The sequence below is a fragment of the Crocodylus porosus genome, unplaced genomic scaffold (assembly GCF_001723895.1).
Source record: "Crocodylus porosus isolate Cpor-Errol unplaced genomic scaffold, CroPor_comp1, whole genome shotgun sequence".
Classification (NCBI taxonomy): Eukaryota; Metazoa; Chordata; order Crocodylia; family Crocodylidae; genus Crocodylus; species Crocodylus porosus.
The window spans coordinates 5,697,996-5,724,330 of NW_017728920.1; the positions used below are offsets into that span (position 1 = coordinate 5,697,996).

The 26,335-nt window shown below is 42.4% G+C and overlaps 1 protein-coding gene across 2 annotated transcripts in view; it reads left to right on the forward strand.

The window, feature by feature from the left end:
• The window catches only part of HK1 (hexokinase 1), a 74,256-nt gene that overhangs the window by 36,207 nt on the left and 11,714 nt on the right, over window positions 1-26,335 (forward strand). The window contains exons 5-14 of one of the 2 annotated variants that reach the window (XM_019538520.1): window positions 6,597-6,692; window positions 8,215-8,314; window positions 8,401-8,584; window positions 11,532-11,687; window positions 15,439-15,672; window positions 17,060-17,364; window positions 18,583-18,731; window positions 18,834-18,953; window positions 20,362-20,457; window positions 22,048-22,147. In XM_019538520.1, the coding sequence (XP_019394065.1) occupies window positions 6,597-6,692; window positions 8,215-8,314; window positions 8,401-8,584; window positions 11,532-11,687; window positions 15,439-15,672; window positions 17,060-17,364; window positions 18,583-18,731; window positions 18,834-18,953; window positions 20,362-20,457; window positions 22,048-22,147 (1,540 nt within the window). The remainder of the gene's footprint in view (window positions 1-6,596; window positions 6,693-8,214; window positions 8,315-8,400; window positions 8,585-11,531; window positions 11,688-15,438; window positions 15,673-17,059; window positions 17,365-18,582; window positions 18,732-18,833; window positions 18,954-20,361; window positions 20,458-22,047; window positions 22,148-26,335) is intronic. The other variant, XM_019538521.1, reaches the window with a different exon arrangement.

The following is a 26,335-nucleotide window of genomic DNA, read 5'->3' on the forward strand; positions in this document are numbered from 1 at the left end:
CAAAGAAGGAAAATGGAAGATCCAAGTCAAGAATGCAGGTGTGCAACAGAGTTGTGTTTGTGGATGGTTCTCTTGCCTAAGGGAAGCTACTGTTTGTCTGAGACTGCAGTATGCTCTAGCAAACAATGAAGTCACAATTCAGGTTAGCATACAGATGGGATGGGTCAATTAGATGCCAAAAGAGACGCGTAGAATTTAGTGTTACTAGAATGTTAGTGAGGGATAAAAAGGCAAAGGATGGCTCATGAGTGATAAAAATCAGAAACCTTATTTAGTCAGTTTCTCATATATTAATACAACTTGTATAAGGCAAAGATTACTCAGAATTACTAGGTTTCTGAACTTTTTTTCCTGGAATAAATGAGCCAGATTCATCCCTGACTTAACTCTGAAGTCTGTGGAGCTGTAGCAGGTCTAGATTTGACCCAAGGCTTTGATTTTGGTCATGCAACTCTTGTACTGTATTCAGTAACAAGCAGGATGGTCTCATGGTTAAGATTCAGAACTGAGAATGAGAACGCCTGAAAAGGGAACTGCTTAGCTCTGGCATAGGTTTGCTCAGTTTATGCTGCAAAGGCTCTCCTGTTCTAGCCTTCCACAGTCAAGGGAAACTGTCCCAGCAAAAGGATATCTTTTATTCTACAAAAGGGGTGTTAGCTGATGCATGTTTGTCTGTCACAGGTAACAGCTTACCAGACTTGCACTTACTTAACCTTGATATACCCATCCTGACATGAGCTGGAAGTGTAGACCTAGCCTCTGTGACAAGTGGGCAAGTCGCTTATTGTGTATGTGTATGCACGCACATGCTCATGCAGGCCTGCACTCATTTGTTTACTCATCTGTAAAGTGGAGGTAATATTTACCATGTAAGGATGTTGTCAAGGTTATTCACAGATGTTTTAAAATGTGTTGAGATCCCTCAGTGTAAGCTTGTAATGAGAGCAGTCTTCAGGGAGTTTCAGGAGTTCAAGCAGCAGCTGGAAACCTGTCAGAAGAAGGAACCACACTATCAAGTTGTATGTTATATCAATCATCAAATGGGAATCAGGAGCTGGCATATGACTAAAAAGTCCCAGGGATAATATCTGGGCTGGAGAAATATCAGCTGTATATTTAGTACTTCCCTTGGCAACCAACTGAATAAACTGGGCAGTTAGGGACATAGGACTAGAGTGGACCTGCTGGATCGCTAAGTCCAGTTCTCTCCTATCACAAGCAATCGCATCATATAAGGCACAGATAGAAGTTTGTTTGTCATGCATTTGGCCCCTTGAAAGCGCTCTACTGCCATGCCCTTACAGACATGCATGGTTGCAGCACACTTTAAAAGGGCCTGATCCCATGACAGTCTGAGCCTTCATTCTGTGAGGGTTCCGATGCTCTGCAGAGCAGAGCGTCTTTATTAATTTATCCCAGCTCAGCCCTGCTCCCGGTGCTGTCTTCCGGGGTGGGATGGGGGCGGGTGGAGAGTTCTGTCTGAGGTTTTTTCAGCCAGCACTGCGCGCCCCTCAGAGGTGGCTCCAAGCCACCCTCCAGCGCTGACTGAAACCCCACCGGACTGAGCTCCTTCTGCTCCCTTCCCCCCACCCCTCCTATTCTGAAGACAGTGCCTGGGCTGAGAGAGGGGAGTGGCAGGGCTAGGGGAGAGTGGCTGTAGACTTGCAGCCACTCCCAAATTGTAGCTGAATCCCACAACCACTGGGACTTGGCACCAAACATAGTTTCATAGTTTGTAGGGTTGGAAGGGACCTGAGCAGATCATCTAGTCCAACCCCCTGCCATGGCAGGAAAGAGTACTGGGGTCAAATGACCCCAGCAAGATGTTCATCTAACCTCCTTTTAAACACCCCCAGGGTAGGAGCCTGCACCACTTCTCTTGGAAGCTGGTTCCAGACCCTAGCCGCCTTGACTGTGAAGTAGCGCCTCCTGATATCTAACCTAAATCTACCCTCTGCCAGCTTGTGACCGTTATTCCTGGTCACTCCTGGCGGTGCACGGGGAAACAGTGACTTCCCCAATGCCTGCTGATCCCCCCTGACTAGTTTATAACAGGCCACAAGATCCCCCCTCAGCCTTCTCTTTTGGAGGCTGAACAGGTTCAGGTCCCGCAGCCTGTCCTCATAGGGCCTGCCCTGCTGTCCCCTGATCATACGAGTGGCCCTCCTCTGCACCCTTTCCATGTTGTCCACATCCCTCCTGAAGTGCGGCGCCCAGAATTGGACACAGTACTCCAGCTGCGGCCTGACCAGTGCCGCATAGAGGGGGAGGATCACCTTCTTGGACCTGGTTGAGATGCATCTGTGGATGCATGCCAAGGTGCAGTTGGCCTTCCTGACTGCCTCTCCACACTGCTGGCCCATGTTCGTCTTGGAGTCAATGTTGATCCCCAGACCCCTTTCCGCCTCCGTGCTGATAAGAGGGGAGTTCCCCAACCTGTAGGTATGGTGCCGGTTGTTCCTCCCGAGGTGCATCACCTTGCACTTGTCTCTGTTGAACAACATCTGTTGTGCCCAGGGGATTGCTGTAATTCATGGCACTTCCTGCAAAGCACTTAGTTATGGTGGGGAGCTGCACTTCTGTCTGTGCCCATAGTCCTTTTAATAAACAGATGAAGCTCCATCTTAAAAGTAGTTAGGCTTTTTGCTACCACTTTTCCTGTGGAAGACTATCCCAGAACCTCATCCCTCTACTATTTAGAAGTCTTCTATTTTCCAGCCTTAATTTATTCATGACCAGTTAATACCTGTTTGTTTGTGTGCCAGGATGTTCTTTAGCTTCAGTACTTCTTTTCTCTCCCATCTGAGCCTTTGCTTTGTTAAGCTAAACAAGTCAAGCTCTTCTAGTCTCCTCTCATATGACAGAAACTCTATCCCCTTCATCAATCCAACTTGCCCTTCTCTAGGCCTATTCCTGTTTGAATTCATCTTTCTTGAATACAGGTGACTAGAATGATGCATATTATTTTGGATGAGGCCTCAAGTGCCTTGTCCAGTGGTGTTAGCACTTCCCTATCATTGTTAGAAATCTTTCCTGGTATACTGTAAGCCAACATTGCCCTTTTGCATAGTGGAGCAGGACTCGCCCCGGGGGTGGCTGATCTAATCCTGCCCCACACTGGCTCCTCAGGGTATCTTCTTCACTGCTTTGGCTGTTGTGCATTGATGTAATTTTTTTCAGTATTTGGGGAGCGTGAAGTTGCTGCACTCAGCCTAACTTGGCTTGCTTAGCTGGACCCTGAGCCCTACTTGTGACACAGGACTCTGAGCCTGCTAACTAAAAATAGTCCATGCCTCACTAGCACTAATTGTGGCTTCCAGCCTCCCCCATAGCCACACTCATGCCTTGAATATCTTATTCTTTGCAGCTGGCCTCAGTCATACTGCAGTTCCCCGGGCTGCCGGCCCCCATCTAAACTTCAGTTTATTGGGCTCTCTTACCCTGCCTGGGCTTCTAGCCCACTGGGCCCATGGTCCTTGCAGGGCTACTTCTACCTACAAACTTCCTTGGGCCCCCACCCTGTCTGAATTTCAGCTTACTGGGCTCTCACCCTACCTGGGCTTCAAGCTCCTGCAAACTTTTTCCTAGACCCCTGGCCCTGTCTGGGTGTCAGCCTACCTGGCTTTTGCAGAGGTGTCTCTTGGCTTCAGTTCCTTCAGCTGCAATACAGAGTACCTTGCTGGCACTCTTCCATGGCCATTACTTCCTCTTTAAGCCACTCTGAAACTTCATGGTTAAACCAAAGCTTAAACCTAAATCAACCAATCTATCTCAAACCTTAAACCCCACCTTGTATCTCTATATTACTGCAAAACTCTGTACCCTGTCAGCTGGCTTCCTCTTAGCCTTTGAGGTAACTTTCTAGGTCTGCAACTTTTCCTTTAGCAGCTATGATGACAGGAGCTCCTCTTCTTTAGAGGTCAGGACAAGACTGGGGTGTCTGGCCTCAGAGCTGGACTTACTTCCCCCAGGCTCCACCAGCAGATTAACAAACTCTCTCCCTTCTGCTGCTGCCTATCTAGCAGTTCTACAGTCTTTAGCTAACTACTCCAGGCTCTGCCTCTTACCTCTCAAGCAGTTACTTGTACATTTTGTGGCTTCTGTCTTTGTGCCCTTTCAGCTTCTTACATTCTGACAAATGATCCAATTCAGCTACTTCCCAATTGCAGCCATATAGTGTTGCTCTCTTACTTTTTAAAATAACAAGGGGTAGGGCCCCCCTGTTAAGCACAGCTGTATCATACTGGTGGCTCGTAGTCCTCTTGTTACCAGATTTAATATTAGATTTTAGGTAGTGGCACTGACTTCATAAATGCTTGAACAAGAGCAGTTCATTCTCTGAAGAGTGTGTATTGACCATAACAATTTTCAGCTTCAAGCATATGACAAAGAACAACAGAAAACTTCACCTAAGCTAAGACACAGCTCAGTAAGGCATGGTGACAATACACACAACTTAGTCTAATTTAAATGCAATATAATAAACCAAAAAGACAACAGAAAGCCTTTTCATGATTCTTTCCTAGTCCCAAGGGCAAAGTGTCTCCATATAGCCAGGGATTCAGAAGGTCCTTTTGGGGAATCTGTGGGTCTTAGGCATTGGGGTGGAGATTCCACAGACCTCATCTCTGCTTGGGTTTTTATAGGCAAATCTACACCTCCTTCTCACCCTTGGATGCCTTGACCATAGTCGCATATAGCATGCCTCTCATGCATTCAGTCTCTCACCTCTTACAGGTTCTGCTTTGAAATGTATATATAGTCCTCTGCTTTCTTTGGTCACACCAGCCCAAGCAGTCCCCAGCTCCCTTTGCTCTGTCTCCAAGATATATGTGATGATTGTACCAGGTCTTTGCCAACATTCTTGTTTGTGCACCCACACCATTCAATCACTGGTTCTGCTGTAAGAATATTTACCTCATGAGAAAAGATTACAGCAAAGGGTTATAGACTTATTTCTATAGAGCCATTCATGTATGTGGTTCTGTGTAAGTAGTAAAAATAATTCAAGAACAAGAGTTTGCATCCTGTGGATATGAATTTGCATTGGCATATACAGAAGTGTGTCCCGCCACCCATAGGTAGACTTGCTCTGGGTTCTAAAAGATCTTGTTTATAGATCCTTAGTGATTTAGTGGACTTGAGAAGCTATTCAGGAACTTGTGGCAGAGTGTGTGTATATGTGTGTATGTATGTGTGCTCTGGAAAGGGTAAAACACTCTTTAAGCAGAGCAGCCTTGAGAAATCTTTCACTTGTGTTTGCTGAAATAAAACTCCAGTTTTCCAGAGAGAAGAAATTATTCTTTAGAAAGTGTTTGTAAGGTGTGGCAGCCAGTGTTCTGAAGAGGAGAGTCTTATAGATCTACAGGAGGGTTATGGCCCGGGGGTGGACATAACTTTTTAGAAAGCCCTCTGAATCTACTGTGATAAGTACTGTTATAAATGCCTGGACAGAGGAATAATTTTGGTGTGTGCATTTGAGAGATGGAAGAAACTATGTTTGTTTGTATCTTCTTTTCTCGCCTGTTGACCAGCAACTCGCTTGCTTCTTTCCATTATTATTTATTCACTGTATGCCCCAAAATGAGCTAGGCGCCATCCAGACGCACAAAACCGCCAGGCATAATGTTTACCCCAAGGGAGTTTGTAGCCTAATTAAGGCGATTTACAGATAAACTACTGAGTGAGGGATGCAATACAAGGTGTTTGGGGTTTTTTTTATTTGAACTATATTTTGTCCTCATCTGGATAATTTAACCTATGTACCTATTTGTAGCTATACTTGGTTTTTGAACTGTATTTTAAATCTTTCTTATTTTTATTCATCTTCAACCATTTCCCTTTTCAGTATTCTAATAATTTTTAACCCCCATTTTTTTATCTTACTGACTTACACACAGCATTTTAAAAATGATTTTTTATGTAGTCATTTATGATTTATTGGATCTCTTGTACATTTAATTTCTTAATATTTTTAACCTAATGCTTTTCAAATGCCTTTTTAATCTTCGTTATATTTCCAGTGTTTCCATTTAAGCTTTGAGTGATTTACCTCCCCCCAACCTTGCAACTGAGACATTCCCTGCCCATCTTTGCTCTCCCCAGTGAGAGTTAGTTCTAGTGATAAGTGGTTTGGATGACTCTTGGTATCATTAGCTCAATTAACTTCCCTGACACCAACTCTAGTCCTTCCCACATGAACCTTTTAAGTTTCCTTATTCGGTCTCACTTGCAATAGAAATGCTCCTGGGAGTTGCTGAGTCCCAGCTCTTGAAAGATTGACACCAAAATGGGAAATTGGAATGAAGGAGAAGGAGCCCAGTCATGAAATGGCTCCATATGTAAAGTGGGTTACAAATTTGATATAAAAAAAATAAATTAGGAAAAAGCCTTTTGAAAATCTTGCCCTATTTTTTAACCAACTCTAATAAGAAACAAAAAGCATTGGTCATCAAAATGGGATAGTGTGGTGAATAAAGATAAAGACTGCCCTAAATAAGGGATTTGAAGTTACATCTGAAGTCTTATTTTTAAGAAAAATTGCATTTTTTGTTTTTGATTTAATAATGTATTTAATGTTACTCTCCTTTTATCAGGGGATTCTGATAACGTGGACAAAACGCTACAAAGCCAGTGGAGTTGAAGGAGCAGATGTTGTAAAGCTACTTAACAAGGCAATCAAGAAACGTGGGGTAAAGTTGTTTAGTTTACCACATGTCTTGCAATTCCTTGTATGACTTCACTAAAAGCCAAATTGTGCTCTCCATACTTGTCTGCATACAGACACTTGGGGAGGTTAGATCAAGTTAAAAATGGCCACCCAGTCTAAGGTGTAAGTTGGGATGGGGTGGGGTTGGGCAGATCAGGAGGAGGCAACCAGGCTCTGGGGAGGGAATGGGGGTCTGTGGGTAAATCGGGAGGCAGGCAGGATCTATGTGGGAATTGGGGAAGGCAAGTACAGTCCACAGTGGGGCTCAAGGGTAGGTGGGGCCTGCAGAAGGGATCTGGGCAATTGGGAGACAAACAGGCTTTGCAGGGTCGGGGGGGGGGGGGGAGGAAATTACAGGAGCAAGAGGGATCTGTGGGGGGTAGCTGTTTTCCTGGGAGGAGTTGTGAACTCACTTCTTTGAGAAGAACAACTAATTTGTCCAGAGTATGGAAGTATATGGCATACTCCAGATGGAATATAGGTACAGTTTGATTTGTCATGACGTGACACTGTTATCATGGCATCAGTTGTACATGAATAAAATTAAATTACTGCCTTGGAATACTTAGCTATAAATCTGAAGCAATGTTATTACTCTTGGTAAATATGCTATCAGCATGTAGTCCTTCAATAATGTTACCTGTAAGTTCTGTCCCCGAGAAACAATTTACACACGTGAAATAATACAGTCTTGTGAGTCTGCCAGTCTCATGAAGTTCAGCCTAGTTTGAAAATTGAACTTTCTTTTGAAACGGAACAATTTTTGTTCTGTTCTAGCACTAGTGAAGTCTTTAGTAGCTTGATTTTTGTCTTCATCAAGATTATCCTACTGCAGTCATTTACTTTTATCAGATTTTTGAGAAGATAAAATAACACACCAAATAATCTGCCTTATCAAAGTGTATGGATTTGATAGAATCTTAAATGTCGTAGTTTAAAATAAATCCTCAATGTGTCTCCATGTTCTCAATTAGTATTGCAAGAAAGTTGTGCATCTGTAGAATACCTGGAGACTCATTGATGTCCCTCAACCTCCCCCCCCACCAAAAAAAACCCAAAACAAAACAAAACAAAACAACTTTATCAAATTGTGTTGAGCAGAAGTGATCACTGTTGGGAAACTGGGAGGTTTTTTTTTTCTGGCATTTTGTTTTATTACCCAATGGCAGGATCTTTGCTCTTTAAGAATCTACAAGTTGATTGTCATTTATCAGGAGCATTAACTTGCTTCCTAAACTCATACAATCATCTCCAGTTTATTACAAACATAAGATTGTAATATCAAGTAGAGAACAGGCAGGAAGACTAGACAGGATTTTAAGTACAAAATCCCATAAACAATTTGTGTACTTGTAGTAGTAGAGAAATGCTTGGTGTAAGCAGTTATTGCTAAGTACAGATTGTATTTTCAAGGTGTTGTGTGGTAGTGACAGCTTACATTGATATTGATATTAATATTTTAATGAGGGTATGCGATATAAGTAAAGTTGTGTTTCCTTCTTCAGGACTATGATGCAGACATCATGGCTGTTGTAAATGATACAGTAGGGACAATGATGACCTGTGGGTTTGATGACCAGCGTTGTGAAGTAGGCTTGATTATAGGTAATATTCATTTATTTGCTACAGTGTATGCATAGCATTTTGCTCTGGTTGGCTTGTTTTGTTAATGTCTGTGCCTGTTCCTAAAGGTACTGGCACTAATGCTTGCTACATGGAAGAAATGAGACACATTGATTTGGTGGAAGGTGATGAGGGGAGAATGTGCATCAACACTGAGTGGGGAGCCTTTGGAGACGATGGGTCACTAGAAGACATCCGAACTGAGTTTGATAGGGAGATTGACCGTGGTTCCCTTAATCCTGGAAAACAACTGTGAGTGAAACTTGAATTTGCTTTTCTACTAACACAAACTGATTTAGAGTAAATTATAAACACTCAGTAAAGAGAGATCACAATTGGGCAGCATAATGTGGTTAAATTGGAGGCTGGACAGATATTTGGCTGTGGTGATATGATCCTGACACCCATTCCTGCCTGGGGGAGGGGATTGGACCTGATGATCTGTTTAGGTCTCTTCCAACCCTAAGTACTATGATACTATGATATATGAGTCTCTCATATCTGCTTGGAACTATTCCACTTCATTTATGTTCAACGAGGCTGTTGGCAGGTGAAACTTTGCAAAACGGGCAAAATGGTTTGAGGGAAGGAAACAAAACATCCCGAACGTTTGGTCACTGTTCAAGTAAACTTGTTCAGAACACTTTATTCTAAACTCTGCCTCTTGCACTTGCTGTTCTCACCCTCCCATGCTTTTAGTAAACTCATGTCTTGCACTTTCTCAGCCTACCCACTTTTTCCCCCCCCTCTTCTCTCACAATAAACTTTCAGTGGGCCCTTACCACCTTTCTTACTTTGTTACTTCAGAAAGTTCAAATTGCCACCTCATTCCTTAACTTGTTTAGGATTAGTCTGTAGTAGGGTAGAACTGAGTTATTCTTTCTGCTGGGCCTTGGCCATCATTCATTTTAAATATCTTGCGCTATGAGGCCTCAGTAAAATCAGTGCGCTTTGCTTTTTCATCCCAGACAGTTCCCTTCCTCCAGCGTACCCCAAGTCATCCCTTCATTCCCAATAGCTGTTTGGTTTCTTTTAAAACTCCTACATTTTCAACAGGCTCTAGTAATCCCATCTTCCCAACAAGCTATAGTAATTTAGTAAGCCTGAAGCTGCTGAAAGAAAATGAGTAAAGTTGTATTGCTAGTGGGTAATGAATCAAATCCTTATGCAGGTGCTTCAGTGGGTAGAGGTGTAGGAGCAAGTTGTGCTCCCAGGCTAGAATTCTATTTGTGCACTGTATGTGATAGGGAGGAGAAGACACGCTGCCCACGAAGGGGTATCAAACTTATGGCCTGTGGAGTGGATCTGGCCTGTGGAGCCACATTATCCAGCCCAGGGGCTGCTGGATCACCCCATACACTGGCCCCAGCTCTACGTTGTGGGTTGTGGCTAGACCTGACACTATATGCTCTGCATGCATCACAGCGGGGCAGTCTGGGTTATGTGCTGCATACAGTGGTCTGCTGGACTGCCCCTGCATGCTAGCTCCAGGTCCAATCTGGATTGAGTCATACTGGAACCAGCATGAAGGGCTCATCCGGTGGGGTGCCATATGCAGCATGTGCCCCATGCCACCCCTCATTGGTGATGCGTAGGGGATGCACATGCACCCCCTGAGTGGTGGTGCACCCCCTATGATCACTATTTGCCCACCTCCCCCCCATTGCTGACACTGCTAGGGATGTCTGTGGGTGGTCAGCATTTGCTGCTGGCTGCTGCCACCCCCTGGTTGGCACTTGCCACCCTCCCCCCGCTGCTGACAGCACCGGTGGCGTTTGCAGGAGCTCCCTGCTTGCTGCTGCGCTGCTCCCACCAGCGCCACAGTGCCCTTCCCAGCTGCCGGGGTTACACGGCATTCATGGAAGCCCACTTTGCTGTGTGCAGTGCACACAACCAGTCCAACCCCATGTACTGCATGTAGTGGCCCCAGGGCTTGTTGTGCATATAACATGTGGGGCCAGTACAGGCTGAGAAATGGATAAGGAGCATGGGCTGGATGTAGCACTGCATGTGGCACAGATAGTCTAGAGTGTGGGCTGCATGCAGTGTCCCAAACTGACCCTCTGTGCTGCCTGGAGTGCTGGGTCCAGTTTGTGTGCTATGGGCAGCGCACACTCCATGCTGCCCCCATGTGCCTCATGCACAACGAGCCCTAGGACTGGCATGTGCACATGGGATATGGGGCTGCTGTGTCCAGAAAAACTTATAAGCAGAAGTAGCTCTTTTCTCCCTATACTGTAGCTTGGGAACCCCATGGCTTCAGGTCATACTTTTGCCCCATCCATTGCAGAATGATCTCTTGGGCTCTCAATACTGATCATGTTTGGTCCAGGTAGAATCATAATCCTATTGTGTGGGATTTTCTTTCAACCCGAATGAGTGCTTGTACCCACTCAGGCACTCTTGATATTAGGGCTTTGTAGTGGGTTGCAGATTACTCAGCTCAAACAGTCTTTGAAAGCTCGGCACAGTCTTTATTTCCTGGTCACAGGAAACAGCACAAGCGTAAGTCGGTAATTAATGAACAAATATAAATATAGTTCATAAGGGGGGTTAACTCGCAGCTTGAGGCCTTTTCTCAGACCCTAAGAGGGTGACTTCAGCTTTGTGCTGCTCCCTCAGCACCGTAGTCTTTCCTGTCTCTCTCTGGTACAAGTTCCCTGGTTCACTATGGCCTTTTCCTAGACCCCAAGAATACCCTGGTTTGGTTCTGCCACCATTAGCCTGGTATCTCTTGGTTTTTCTCTGTCTTTGGCCTTTAGTGCCTTTCCCTGGGAACCTTTTAACTTCTTTTGGGCCAGCCAATTAGCTGCATTAGCTGGCCCAGTCCTCCAGGCAGTCCTACAATTAGTTTCCACCATCCACAGCAGGGCTGTAGCCCCTGCAAGCCTGCAGACTGCTTCAGCCTGATTGTATGCAGCCTGCTACAGGCTCAGTATAGTTATAGTAACAAATTACTTCCATATGCATTTTTTTTGTCTATGGAACAGTTTATTTGTATTATGAGAGTATTTTCAACTTGGAATTCTTCACCTTTCTCACGCCCATTAACTGATACTGCCAGACTTGTAGCAAATAGCAGATTCTGGCTCTGCCTCTTAGTGCCATAACATCAGAGGCAACATATGTATGGACTTTGTCATTTGAATCTTCCAGGTGATCGTGAAAACATTTAACTTTTGTAATCTTGTTGTTACAGATTTGAGAAGATGGTGAGTGGCATGTACATGGGTGAATTGGTCAGGCTAATCCTTGTCAAGATGGCCAAAGAAGGACTGCTTTTTGAAGGGAGAATCACTCCAGAGCTCTTAACCAAAGGAAAATTTGAAACGAAGCATGTTTCTGCCATAGAAAAGTAAGCAATTCCACATTTTTAGCAAGCTTTTGGGCATACTCAGCCGTCATCAGGCATAGGGAGTCTCTGCTGGTCTGAGAGAAGCTAAAAGTGTGCAGGGATGCCAGTGAAAATGTAAACAGATAGAGATAAGCAAGACAAAGGGAAAAGCAGGGAAGGGGAGGGGGGGGATCAACACTGCTACAATCAAAAACCCAGCAACATTTTTGACAGCTTTTCAAGGCTTGTGACCTGTCAAGTTCTTCTGCTAACTTCTTAATCAGTGTCCCTTTCTTGAATGACAATGCCTAGGGAAGTGCAAGTGCTCCATGATGACTGCTGCATGAACAAGGGGTGTCCATCTTGCTGTGTGAATAAAGCAGTGTCATTTATTGGCAGGCTGTTATAGACCAATCCTTCTATTCCCAGCCTCTGGATAATGCTTATATTCTTTATAAAGAGTTCAGGGTCACAGCTTCCAAATGTGTAAGGTAGAGCTTGCACACTTAACTTCAAATGAACCTAAAATTGAAAAAAAGGAAAAGGAAAAAAGTAAAAATATGCCCAGGGTCCTTAAAGTGGTAGAAAGATAATTATGTTTGTTCCCCCTATATGGTTTCTTTACACTGTCAGAATGGTGTCAAAGGAGGCTTTGAGTAAATGAGAATCAGGGCTCTAATCTGCTTCACAAGGTACAATGGGTATTGCAGTTTATAAGGTATGTGGTCAAATCAAAATGCATCCACTAATCCTAGAGTACAAGCATGAGAGACTTGAGTTACTTGCAGTAACAGCTACTGTATAGTGTTCTTTAGGTTTAAGGGTTTCCCCCCAACCTGTTTCAGGGTGACTAGATTTGCTGTTGTTGCTTCTTATTTGCATTGGGATAGAAATGTTGTCAAAACAGCCTGTCAGTTCTGCTGCCCATGACTTTCTTTTTTCCCTTCAGGAATGAGAGGTCAGTATTAGAAACAGTGCTCTGCTGATGCAGTTTGCCATTCTTAAAATCTTATCTGTGTATGTTAGGAATGATGAAGATGAGCCATGCCTTTGCATAACTGTGAATATTTTAGACTGCTGTCCAGTCACAACAGGTTATTGGTACTTCTGTTGAAATCTCTCTCTGCCATCTAGAACACTGCAGCTACTCTATACCCCAACATGGCAAAAATATAGGCAGATATTGCAGAAGGTCTGGCTTAGGGCATCTTGGTAAATTCTTGTCTGGCTGGCATCTTTCCTTGAAGTGCCGTGAGTATTTACCGAGCTCTGTTTTGTTATTTTGCCAAAACAAAAGACATGCAAAAAGTATATGACACATTTCGCCTAGTAAACGATGATTGATATTACACGTTGACCTATGAAATATGAGGTAGTGTTTGTTACAGTGTCAACACACTTTCAGGCATCTCTCCCTTTTTTGTTCCCATTACTGAATATGTCTTATTGTGATGCATTTGAGTAATGTTGACTTCTCCAAATTCAGAAAAAACAAACTTCTGATTTGTACGCTTCTAATGTTGCATGCGCAATCAATTATAGATGCAGTATTGAGAGTACATCAATAACTTCCACAATGCCTCATACCATACGTGCAATTTGTGGATCACATTCCCTAAGCAATGACACATTAAAAATCTATCCATCTCAGTTGCATGCATTTACACAGCAAAATGGTGAGTGCTGATTTATTTATTTTAATTCCTAACCTAAGGGCAAAATAAATTGTCAACAGATTACCTAAAGGCACATTCCCTGTTTCTAGGGTCAGGAATCATTGAGGAGAAAAATTTTAAAACTTGGTTTAAAATGGCAAAATCACGTGCATGTGTGTATGCACAATTTGGGGATGTTTATATCTGTTCTGCTATAGTTCTGTGTCTTCAGACCATTGTTATCAAGTGTACCTTGCCTGCCTAATCTGTGTTACACATTGAACCTGGAAGTGAGGCTGTGAAACTGCCCTTGGATCTCTCCCCATTTCTGTCCTTGAGCATGCTGGAGACCATGAACTTTTTAGAGTGGTAGCAGTCCCGTTCTCCCCATCCCCATCCCAGCAGATTTTCAGTTTTGGCATGTCCTGAACAGGAGCAGATGGGTGGGGTCATACTCTTTGGCAGCACTCTTGAGCAGTATGGAAGCAGTATACACATACCCCGTGTCTCAGCTTGAAACTGGCTTAACAGAATGCGCACAGGCTTTAGCAGAATTTTATTCTTAGTCTGAGAAGTAATATAGGAAATTTCAGCACAAAAGAATTTCCAAAATTATAACAGTCTAAAAAAGGCCCTTTCAAATTAAAATGCTTTTTTTGCTATTGACTCTGGCTTTTATTAAGCATGTGAGTATGGGATTACTAATATGCTTAAGTACCTGTTTGGATAGGGCTTCCTACATTCACACAGATTCACAGAATTTTCGGGCTGGAAGGGAGCTCGTGAGATCATTGAGTCCAGCCCCCCTGCCTTGGGCAAGCAGATTGCTGGAGTCAAATAACCCCAGCAAGGTGTGCGTCCCATCTCCTTTTGAAGATCTCCAGGGTAGATGCCTGCACCATCCCTGCTGGGAGTCTATTCTGGAGTCTGGTCACACAAACCATGAAGTTTTTCCTTGTATCCAGTTTGAAACTTTCTTCTAGGAGTTTGACTGTTGCTCCTGGTTTTGCCTTGGGGCTCTTTGGTGAACAGTTGTTCGCCTACGCCCTGATAATTTATAATGTAAAGAATCAACAGGGTGAAAAGAAATTTTAGTTTTTCCAGGCCTGTGCATGGTTGAGCACCTTAGTTGTTGCCTGGGCAGTTAATGAAAGGAGCCTTTGTGGCATTGGTAGAATCAAACTCTCTTTGATTTGTTGTTGGCAAATGCCTGTCTTCTGCAGTTCTGGCTTCATGATGTCATTTATCATCCTTCTCTTGACATTTGCTTGCTGTGCTGTTGGGTGACACTCAGCAATAGCAATATGGGTATGCAATTTCAGTGTGTCTTGCACTTTCATTTCTTTTAATAAGGGAAACTCACTGGAGAGTAGACTTGTTCATACCGTCTGGCACGAATGAAATTTTTGCTTCCTTTTTGGAAATGCGTCTTCCTAATACCTCTGAGGATTTAAAACTAGATATGTTTCCATGTAAATAGTGTATTTCATACCATAGGCAATGTGTTGGGAGGGCATAGGAGGGGCATGGATGCCTTCCAGTTTTCTGTGCTGACAGCAGGGTATGGGGCACAGGGCTGCAGCCTGGCCAGAGGTAGGGCCTAGCAGCAGTGGGGCTTGTGGCAGCAGTACGAAATCTGTGCCAGTAGCGGGATGTGGGGCTATAGCTTGGCTGGACCCAACTGTCTGGAGCTGCACCCTCCCAATGTCAGGACTTATGCATAGCCTGTGTCTTGTACCCAGCAGAAAACTAATTTTGAGGGAGTCAGCAGCTATTGCTTTCAGTAATTATGTATGTAGGGTTGTGCTGACAGACTAGTTGAAATTCTGTTGTACCAGTGGTAGAAGCTATTTCACAGACTGTACATTTTGACTGGGTTTTATTGAAACGCCATTCATTTTCAGCAAACCTTAACTGACTTTGTTTTGAATCTCTAATTATTCGGTGCCATTAACAGAGATATTTCAGTCATCTGATATTGCCTTCAAGTGGCGTAAGGCCCGTCTCAGACCCTCAGAAGGCTGTCAAATGGCAATATGCCTGCTGTCAGCTAATGTTACTTTAATTTTATCATTTCATACTAAAGCTTGCACTTTTAAAATATATCTATTTTGTAGAAGCAAAGAAGGTTTGAATAAAGCCAAAGAAATTTTGACACGTCTTGGCGTAGAGCCATCCCATGAAGATTGCATTGCTGTCCATCATGTCTGTACAATCGTTTCATTTCGTTCTGCCAATCTGGTTGCTTGTACCTTGGGTGCAATTCTGAATCAGCTACGTGACAACAAAGGAGTACCCAGGCTGCGTACCACAGTTGGGGTAGATGGTTCCCTTTACAAGATGCATCCACAGTAAGTCCTGCTGTTACTATAATTAATGCTTGGCACCTGTTAGGACTCATCTTTTGCAAAGGTCAGACATGAACTATTAAGCCATCATTTTAAGAGGTGGTCTCGAGTTGAGTTACATAAACAGAAGATGTGTGTGTGTGTGTGTAAAAAATTGAGCTCAGCAAACAGCTTAATAGAGGAGAGAAAAATATATTGCCTTTAACTGTTGAAATAGGCAGGGACTTTAGGAGAAAAATAAAGGAAAGTAGGCATCTAACTCTCATTGAAGTTAATTGGGATTTGGACATCTAAGTTCCCTTAGCATTTCTGGTAGTTTCAGAAGACAAGCTGCTTGAACAAAAGCAATTAATATTCCAGGACTATAATTTTGTATCTGTGGGCTACACTCTGATGAGAAGATCTATTTGTTGGGGTTTTTTTTCCTGTTTAAACTGAATTAAAAACTATCTTTGATTACCTTATTCCTTTAGTCTTCTTGCTTAGACCTGGAACTTAGAAGTACATTTTACTGTCTTCATTCTCTTCTTTTTTAAAAGCACCTGGAAGTACCTATAGTTATAGCTCTCTATTTGGAGAAGTTCACTTCAGATAGTGCATAGTAGAGAGATTAAAACTTGGGTATTTAGAGCTATTTAGGAAAGGGTATTTTTCCATATAAATTAAACAAAGTAAAGGAACAGGAATATTTAGCTTGTTCGATGTTTTATGGAAAATTGTTGGTGTTTTATTGAAAAAATTATTTTTCTTAGTTGAACAACTGAAAATGGAGTATATTTTGGAAGAAATGAAAATTTGTCCAGGACAAGTGTGTCTTGGAAAAAGACTGTTATCTTGACAAGTTCTTTTTAGATATAAACTATCCAGCATGGATATATGGCTTACTTATTTTGGCTTTTTTTAACTTATAAATTTAGAAAAAAAGACTGAAGTTTACTGTGAAACCAGGTAGGAGGACCCTTCAGTCTCAGAGGAGGTGCCATACTGGCTTCCAAAGAAGCAATTATTCAGATAGGCCTTGCTGTGCCATGTTAGGCATGTGATATTCTGAATGTCTGGATATGATTGTCTTAGGTTTTAAGTTCTTCAGTCTGTCTCTGGGATGAAAGGCTTCATGTTGGCAATTAGTAGAACACCAAACTGCTTTAGCTTGTGCGATACAAAGAAGGCAAAGCCCAAGAAGGTTTGGAAGTGGTACATATTAGGTTGGGACACCTGCAAAGAAAAGTCATTTGTACTGTAGAAAGCAGGAATTGGCTTTCCTTACTTTGAAACTTGATAGTCTTTCCTCCAAGCCTTTCATTTTTTGTGGCTGGTGATGACTAGGGCAGATTTTTAAGTGACCTTTTTTAAAAGAGAGGTTACTGTTTTTATGATCTCTTCTTCACAGATATGCCCGACGCTTGCACAAAACAACAAGGCGCTTAGTTCCTGACTCTGATGTGCGATTCCTCCTGTCTGAGAGTGGCAGTGGAAAGGGAGCTGCAATGGTCACAGCAGTGGCTTACAGGTTGGCTGAGCAGCACAGGCTGATAGCTGAAACTCTGGCTGAATTCAAGCTTACTCATGAACAGCTATTGCAGGTTAAGAAGAGGATGCGAATGGAAATGGAAGCTGGAATGAAGAAGAAAACTCATGATAGTGCAAAAGTGAAAATGCTGCCCACATTTGTCCGCAGCACACCAGATGGAACAGGTAGCTTTTATTATAGTTGAAGGAAGAAAAGCATATTAAATGCACAGCAGGCTGCCCTCTGGGCAGGTGGGACATGGGTGAGGCAGGGAAACCAAAAATATAAATCAGTTGTGAATCTATTCATACATGTAAAGACAGCGCTTTGATTATGCTTTTCATATTCGCAGGCACTTTTCCTTCATATAGGGTCTGATTCAACCTTTTAAAGTTAGTTTTTTCCATCATCTTCAGTGAGCTTTGGATACAAGTCCCGTAGCAACTGATTCCCTTTTCCTGTCTGCTACACAGCAGTTGATAACTCTACCTCAGAAGATGCTTCTGTCATTTGTAAGCAGCAAAGAAAGACAGTGCTGCCTCCTTTTTCTTTCTAAGCATCCATTATTCATGGATTGTTAGGGGCTGGAAGGGACCTCACAGATCATTGGGTACAGCCCCTCTGCTCTAGGCAGGAAGATAGCTGGGGTCAAGTGACCACAGTGAGGTGACTGTTCAGTCTTCTCTTGAAAACCACCAGGGTAGGTGACTGCATCACCTCTGGAGGGAGTTTATTCCAATGTGGACACCCTAACTGCGAAGGAGTTCTACCCTGGTATTAAGCCTGAAGCAGCCTTCCTGGAGTTCGTTTGCATTGGTCCTGGTCTTCCCCAGGAGTGCCTTAATGAATGGTTGTTCACCAAGCTCTTCATGCACTCCCCTGATATAAGGATAAGCCACTATCAAGTCCCCTCTCAACCTTCTCTTCTTTAGGCTAAAGTGTCCCAGGTCCCTCAGCCTTTCCTCACATGGCTTGCCTTGCAAGTCCCCTGGTCATATGGGTGGCTCTTTTCTGGACCCTCAAGTTTTTCCACATCCTTACCTAATTCAGTGGGCTTCAGATGACTTCCTGCTGCAGTTGCAGAAGCAGGAATGCTAGCACCATCTGCTGGTGTACTAGAGAATTACTCACTTTCTTAGAGACTAGTTCAGTACAGTTTATGCAGTGCAAAAACTATCTAGTCTCCTCCTTTCTGAAGGAGCAACTGCATGTGAATGTATTTTTTCTGCTCTTTTCAGTAAGCAGGCAGAAGCCTTAGAGTAAACATGAGAAACCCTTAAATCCTTCAGATCCCTGTGAGAGACCTTTCTACATGCTTTAACTTGCTGCAAAAATTAAAAAAATGGACATTTTGGTTCATACATTTTTATGTTTCTAAGTTTTATATTAATACACTGTTACAGAGAATGGAGACTTCCTGGCTCTTGATCTTGGAGGAACAAACTTTAGAGTTTTGCTTGTGAAGATCCGTAGTGGTAAGAGAAGAACAGTTGAAATGCACAATAAAATATACGCCATCCCTGTAGAAGTCATGCTGGGTACTGGTGAAGAGGTGAACATTTATATATATTGTTTTCATTATTATTGATTTCTGAAGACATGCATAATGTATGTTCCATAGACATGACTTCTTATATATATGTTTTTCTCTTAGCTGTTTGATCACATAGTTGCCTGCATCTCAGACTTCCTGGATTACATGGGAATAAAAGGTGCACGACTTCCCCTTGGATTTACATTTTCCTTCCCTTGCAAACAGACAAGTTTAGATGCTGTAAGTTGTGTAATATCTTGCATCTTCTAAATCTGTTTTTGTACTTTCGTTGTGCCTAATTCTTCACCTTCATTTGGGCTTTGCAGCAGTTAGTGACACGAGCAGTTGGATTAAAGATTGCAGAGGGACAGTTTGTGTAAGTAGTACTGAGCCTGAGGCAAAAGTTCAAGAATTAGGTTCCCTAAATGTAGTATTGACTACTAGTCGACTGATTCAGCTGTTTCTCAGACCAGTAACATTTTCTGCCGCTATTTTGTTTAAAATTTGATGTCTAATACATATTGTTATATTCTTTGTAGCATCATTCCTTCCCCGTAATGTGGTTTGTATCGACTAAGATCATAGCATTTTTCAAAAACATAGTTCCTTAATTAGTTGTCAATTACATGTGTTTACATTAAAAATAAAGGGCATTTTACATGTGCTCTGGGAGGCGTGGGAGCCACTTAAAATTGCGAGCCGTGCTAATTAAAAATACCTAAGTGTCACGTGTATCGGTATCACCATGCTGAAAAATGGTGGCGTGGCACTTTGAACTAAAGTTCATTGAACAAGCTTTAGTTCAAAGTACCCTGCTGGGCAAAGTTCTGGGTTGCAGATGCACATGATGCTAGAGCCTGCCGGAGCGCTTTAAGTTCTGCGCTCCAGCAGACTCGATTAATCAAGTCTGCTCTGATGTGCTGGATTTCCAGAGTGTTGAAGCAGGCTACCTGCACGTGCATGGGAGCTCAAAGCTGTAACATGGTGATCTCTGCCCAGAAATGGTGGTTGAGGCTGAACCACAAATTACCAAGTGAGTTAAGAGCTCTTCCAGACAGGAGAGAAAAGGCACTTGAACATGACTGGGATATAGTATGCAATGTCTAGTAAAAGTCTGTGGTATACTCCTGTGCTAACATGTATTCTCTTTGAATACTGGAGTTCTTATGTTTATTGCGTCATATCTGGTGTTCACAGCAGTATAGTCCAATAACTGGATTCTAATCCATAAATATACATGCATGGAAACGGCACAGAAAGCTCTATATAAAGTAGCATTACAGCCCTTGGCATTTTGTTTAATAAATCAGTTCACTCTTTTGTGGCATAGACTTGTGGACTGGATATAAACAGGTGCATGATAACTCTTGTTACCATTTACTAAATTCCTAGAGATTCCCTTTTAGTGAACATGATGCTTTTGCTTCCCCCGCTTTATTAGGCATCTAGAGTCTTTGATTTTTAGTGTTACTTCGAACAAAATGTTTATGCTTTTGTCCTGTAAGTTTAACTGAAGGTTTCAACATACATTGACATGTATGTGCTTGACCATAAGCTATTTTTCAAAACCATCTTTAAAAGACTCTTGGTTTAGTGGAAGGTATGCTTGGAAATTTAATGATGGTGTTTTTTTCTTTTCTTTTTTAAGGGTATCCTCCTCAATTGGACCAAGGGTTTTAAAGCTACAGACTGTGAAGGAGAAGATGTTGTATATTTGCTCAGGGAAGGAATTAAACGGAGAGAGGTGATTTCCCCCCCCCCCCCTCCAATATTTATTTGGAGCTATCTGTTGACTTGGTATTGTATTATGGAATTTTGTAGGCCTATAGTGTTCTGTCAGTGGTGAGTTTGGCTGCACCTCCTTTACCTAAAGAACCTTGTCCGCTGTGCTTCCTTGGCATTTTCCGTTGCACAAGTGGTGCACATTTTACAAGAGGGCCAGGAATTATGCAAAAAAGGGAGACCAGTCGAAAGAAGCCACTTGCTTCTCCATGTTCAGCTGCTTTATTGAATGGGACATCTGAAGTCATATTGGCTGAGTGATTGAAACATGCTCAGTACAGATGGACTCTTCAGACAATTTATCAGTCAAGCTCTTAAAAGGTATCTGCTGGACAGTGCAAACTGTCATTTTTCAGAGACTAGGTCAAATTTGGGTGAATTTGCTTCGGGATGAAAATTTTCATCAGCAGTTTCCCTTGCCACATTTCAGGTTTCTTCCCAAGCATGGGGGCACTAGTGCTTCTCAACTGAATGATGGAATTTTTTTGTTGTGGGTCAAACACTGTGTTCCTCTAATCATAGTCTGAGAAATGGCTGAATTTTATTACCCTAAACTTGGGCAAAGTTTGTTTTTTTGTATTTAAGGAGCTAAAATCAGTGTCTTCTAATGGACAGTGTTGGGTAACCTAAGTACAGATATCACTACCTTTAGTGCTTATGGTGTTGTGTATTCCCTCCTACCTTTGCAATTCCCGCTGAGTGATTCCCTCTATCTTTGGAAGAAACTGGTACTTAAAATGTGCCCTGCCCTAAATCAATAATATAGTTGTATTAATAGTATAATTTATGGTATGCTAGTAAGTTGACCTACCCACCTGAAGGTTGTTTTTTAACTTGAATATTAAGTTCAAGTAATTGTCTAAACCAGTGGTCCAACCTTTCTGCCCGGCAGGCTGGATTGACAGTGCCCAGTCAATCTGTGAGCTGGATCCAGCTGGTGTTGGTACTTGGGTGGGCATGGTAGGTACCATCTGACTGGTCAGAGGGGGACAGGGAGCAGGCCAGCCCCAATGCAGTCCCTCAGAGGAAAGGAGCTTGACCTTGCCCTGTGGAGAGGGAAGGGGGCATGGCCAGGTCTCATCTCAACCCTGTGGAGAGGGAGGACGGTATGGCCAGGCCAGTCCCAAGAGGGCCCCACATGGGGGAAGGGAGCAGGGCCCAGCTCTTATCCAAATGTGTGTGGTAGGGTGAGGAAAGCATGCTTTGCTTGGCCCTGCAAGTGAAGGGAACATAGCTTGGCTCCAACCAGCTGCACAGGGATTGGGGTTTAGGGATTTGGCAGGGGGGAGGGAGGCTGTATGAATGGCCACCACTCTCCCCTACCAAATACCCGACCTGTGGGGAGCCTCATGGGCCAGATGTGATGGCTCCACAGGCTAAATTTGGCCCACGGGCTGGAGGTTGAGCACCTCTGGTCTAAACTGTTTATGTGCATTTAAACTCAGTGCATTTTAGACAGACAGGTGGCTAATTCTTTTCAGCCTTGTAAGCATTGGCATGATATATTGCAAGCAAAGCAATATTTATTTTGAAAAATTATTTTTCTTTAAAGGAGTTTGACTTGGATGTTGTTGCAGTGGTCAATGATACGGTTGGCACTATGATGACTTGTGCTTATGAAGATCCAAACTGTGAGATTGGACTTATTGTGGGTATGTATTAGAGTTGTTTTATATTTGTATATTTTATATTGATTTCAGATATGCACCACTTTATAAACAAACGCATATAATGTTGAGTTAATGCAGTTAGGTTATGTAATTTGAGTTTCATCTAATCCATATAGTTAACAAACCTTGCTCATTTCTGTGGAGTTATTTCAAGTCTGGTTAATTTTGTGTGATAAATAGGAATAATCATTTTAGGTGAGAAGTGTCAGTTGATTCAGTCAACAACTCTAAAAGTTAGATTTGAATATATGTTATTAATGGGAAAACATGCTTTTTCCCGCCCCCTTTACTGTTTTTCTAATTTTATGTTAATGCAGAAAGCAAAGGTGAAATAGTGCTAGATGAATAGATGGTCCCCCTTGGACAATTCTTATAAGCTAAGAATAAAAATCAGTAAATGTTTGTTTTTTCTTACCTTATTCATTAATACGATTTTAGTTCTCTGTTTAATATTAAAAACCTGAGAAATCTAAACAAGTCCTAGCTATATTAGCTCAAAATTATTCTTTTTCTCAGAATGAATGAAACTGGGTACACACAATTATCAGCTCTTTACTGTTTAGCTTATTTAATAACATGTATCCCTGATACACTACTGGGATGGCCCACCACTTGCTTGGTTTATGGGGTCTGCCAAGAATAAACTTGTTAAACAAAGTATACCAGCTTCCAGGAGGTACATATTATGCAGCTTGAGTAAATAAAGTTCAGTGCACTGTGCCTCTCATGCAAGCGGTACAACAGCTGAAATAGTTCCACAGGAGATGCTAGCAGTGCCAGTAGGAATAAGAAATGCTACCTTAGGGTTGTAAGTGGAGGTATGCAAAGTCCAAAAGCACTTTATTTGCACCTGCACCTTGGATATATAGAAGGCCAGATGTCAAAAAGATTTTCCCAGACAGAGGGAAATGGCAGTTGCAAGCCTACATAGAATTTTGTTTTTAAATTGCAAAACTGGATCTCATTATAATGAAAATTTATGTTAAAATTCCAGATATTTTACACTCAGGATTTGGCAAAAAAATAAAAAATTAGTTTGGGTTCCACAGTCTGAGTGCAAACCATGATCTAGGTTGGAGGACAAGATTGCCAGGAGAAGGGGTAGCATGTCCTTGGAGTGTTAAGTCTGTTTGACTGTCATTTGTGATCTTGCCAGATACAGTCTGGCTGCAAAGTGTTGCAGTGCACAGAATTTCCAAGGAGTTGGGGGCCCTATTACAAGTGTGGCCCTCTTAAAACCTGGGACAAAGCTGTTTTTTGAAAAACTTGAATTTTAATTAATTTAAGTAATGATGAGGCTCATAGACTTGTGATAGCCTTTCCTTGGGCCTAAACTGCTGCCATAGAAGGGCCAAGATAATACAAAGTTTATTCAATCATCTGAACAGATTGTGTTTTTGAGACCCATTAAGGTTCTAAAGTTGTGTTGTATTTTTAGGGCAGAATTAGCGTGACCTAGTGGGTAAAGTGCTGGACTGGATCTTGGCCTGCTTCTGTCATTGGCCTGCTGGGAGACAATGGGCAAATCAATTTTTTGCATCTCAGGGTAGGTCTGTTGCTGTGACTGCAGTGGCTTTAAATATTGGGTATCAGTACTCATACTAGTAGCAGTCCAGCTATGGCAGCACAGGCTATAGAAGCTGCTGTAGAAGTTGGGTAGATGCATGGCAGACATCCTGCTCTAAGCTCCTTGCTGCCACTCTCCTATTCTGACACTCCTGTTCTTCACACTCTGACTATTCCTATACCCAAGCTAGCTCAGATACACTACTGTACCCTACACTACATGACATTGCAGTTTCATTAGTGACAGCACTATAGACTTACTCTGTTTGCCTGTTTGTAAAACAGAGCAAACGATACTGGCCTCTTTTGTAAAGATCTGATGTTGTTGAAGAGAATCAGATATGTTATATATTATGGTTAATATTATTGTTAATATTTTGATTTAATCAAATTATATTTGGATTATAAAGGTTTTTTCCCTGTCCAGACTCTTGGCCATCTTGATGGTTGCATGTGGTGAAGGATAGATAGAGCTGTAGGTCAGTAGTTTATTGTTGGCACTTGAGTTCATGCCCTTTTGATTACTTCACGTAGTGACTGCATGCAGCTGTCGCATGGAATGGGTGATCCTGATGGGACTTCATAAATGAGGGGTTGAATAGTGGAGATGCAGTTTCCCCATTCTACTTATGTCTCCAGGAAGAACTCGGGCAAAATTAGCGCACTGAGCTGGACCTCTGCCTCCTGTCTCAGGACTTCTGCATTCTATGGTCTGCTGAAGAGGTGTCAATGACTTGGCCCATGGAGCTGTTTCACCCAGTGCCTGGGGCTCCTAGTGGGCCGTGGTGAGCGGGAACAGCGCATAATTCAGGGTTGTGGTGAGCGGGAACACTTGCTGCTGAATTCTTAAGTATGAAGCCCTGGTGGAGATGCATGGCAGCAAGGTGGGAGCAAGCAACAGCTGCAGGAACTCCTGTGCTGCCACCACTGTTCACTTCATTGCTGCTGCTGGGTCCATATCCAGCCCATGAGGAGCCCTGCAGCCTGGATCTGGGGGTGGGAGGGGCTGGTCCAGTTTGATACCTTCTTGTCTACTCTGAGCTCTACAGAAGTTCCAGCAGATTAGGTTAAATGGGTGCCCAGTATCCATTAACAGTAGGAAACTATCCAGCTGTGCTACTAAATCTGTTTCCATTGCTTGTCCTGGCCTGAGTTCAGATTGTACTAGATCTAAAATACTATCTTCAGATGGATACAGACTTACAGTTGGCTTCTATGTAGCTTTTCTGGGAGCTTCCTCAGGAATGCAGGATGTGATTATTGGCTGGTAGGGGCTAGAATTGCTATGCAAGGGTTTGGGCAGACTGTTAACATAATGTGATTTACTGGTTCCATCTGTGTTCTGTATTCATACACCCCCATTAGCCCCTTAGAATGGTTTTTCAGTCCAAGTCATTTTGTACTGAACAGTAAAATGGACTTTAAAATGTTTAAAATAAAACTACAGAAGTATGAAAAATGGCCAAGTATCTGATTTCATGGGTGTAAATCCTTACATATGGCTTGTGTGCTGAATCTTCTTTTCTAGTATAGTAGAACTTCCTTGTTCTCAGGTCATTAATGTACAAATTTAGTAGTTCTCTGAAAACACTGTGGCCTGTTTCTGCTGCTCAGAAGAGAGGAAGAAATGCATTTAGGCCTTCTCATTATCTTTACAGAATATACAAAGGAGATTAACTAGTGCATGTGGTAAAGTATTACAGTAAATAAAAATAAACTATTTGCTAAAAGAGCACTAAAGCTTATATAATGGTGCAATGACATTGACTTTTATTGAGTGTTTTTTAATTTTTGCTTTCTAATACTTAATGTCATAATCTGTAAAAGTTTCAGGCATTAGGGTGAACTAGTGAGTTCTGCACAAATTAATATAACTGAGATTTGCAATTGCATATGTGGATTCCAGAATTAAAAATGGAAAGACATACTTTGCAGTTTTAATACTGACACAACTTCTCAGTTTTCCTTTTGGTGCAGATCTGATTTTGTTTCAAAAGAAAGCTAATGAAGTGTGCAGTTACAAGATACTTTTTATGGGTGGGGATCTCTGAAAAGTGGAACTGTGTGTGAATAGGGGAGCTACCCATCTTGTATGTGGCAAGAATTTGTTGCATGTGCTTTTTGGAAGTACCTTCTCCCTTTCTTTTCTTTTTTACAGTTCTTCTTCCAAAATATTCAATAATCAATAGAAAAGAAAGGATGATTGATAAATTACAAGAATTCAGTGAGGCTGAAAGTGGGAGAACACACTTCAAGTTTTTGTCTTATTGTATGCAAGTGTTAGATGCTGTGCTGCTTCCATTGTTTGAAAAAAATAATCAGAGACAGTCTCTCAGTTGGGCTTGAAAAGCCCTTGGTCCATCCCTTGGCAAGTCTCTAGTGTGTGCTCTACCATGCCTCCTTTTGGCATTATTCTCTGCAGTTCCTCCAGGCACTGCATGGGGAACATCCCCCCCCTCCTTGTTTTGCTAGCAAGAGTAGAAAATAGCTCCATCCATTTACAAATGTTGAAAAGATATTGTTACATTGTGAAATGAGTTTGTTTCATATTAAATGCAGGTAAAAAGCTTTAAAACTTGTTCTCTGGCATTTAAAAAACAATTT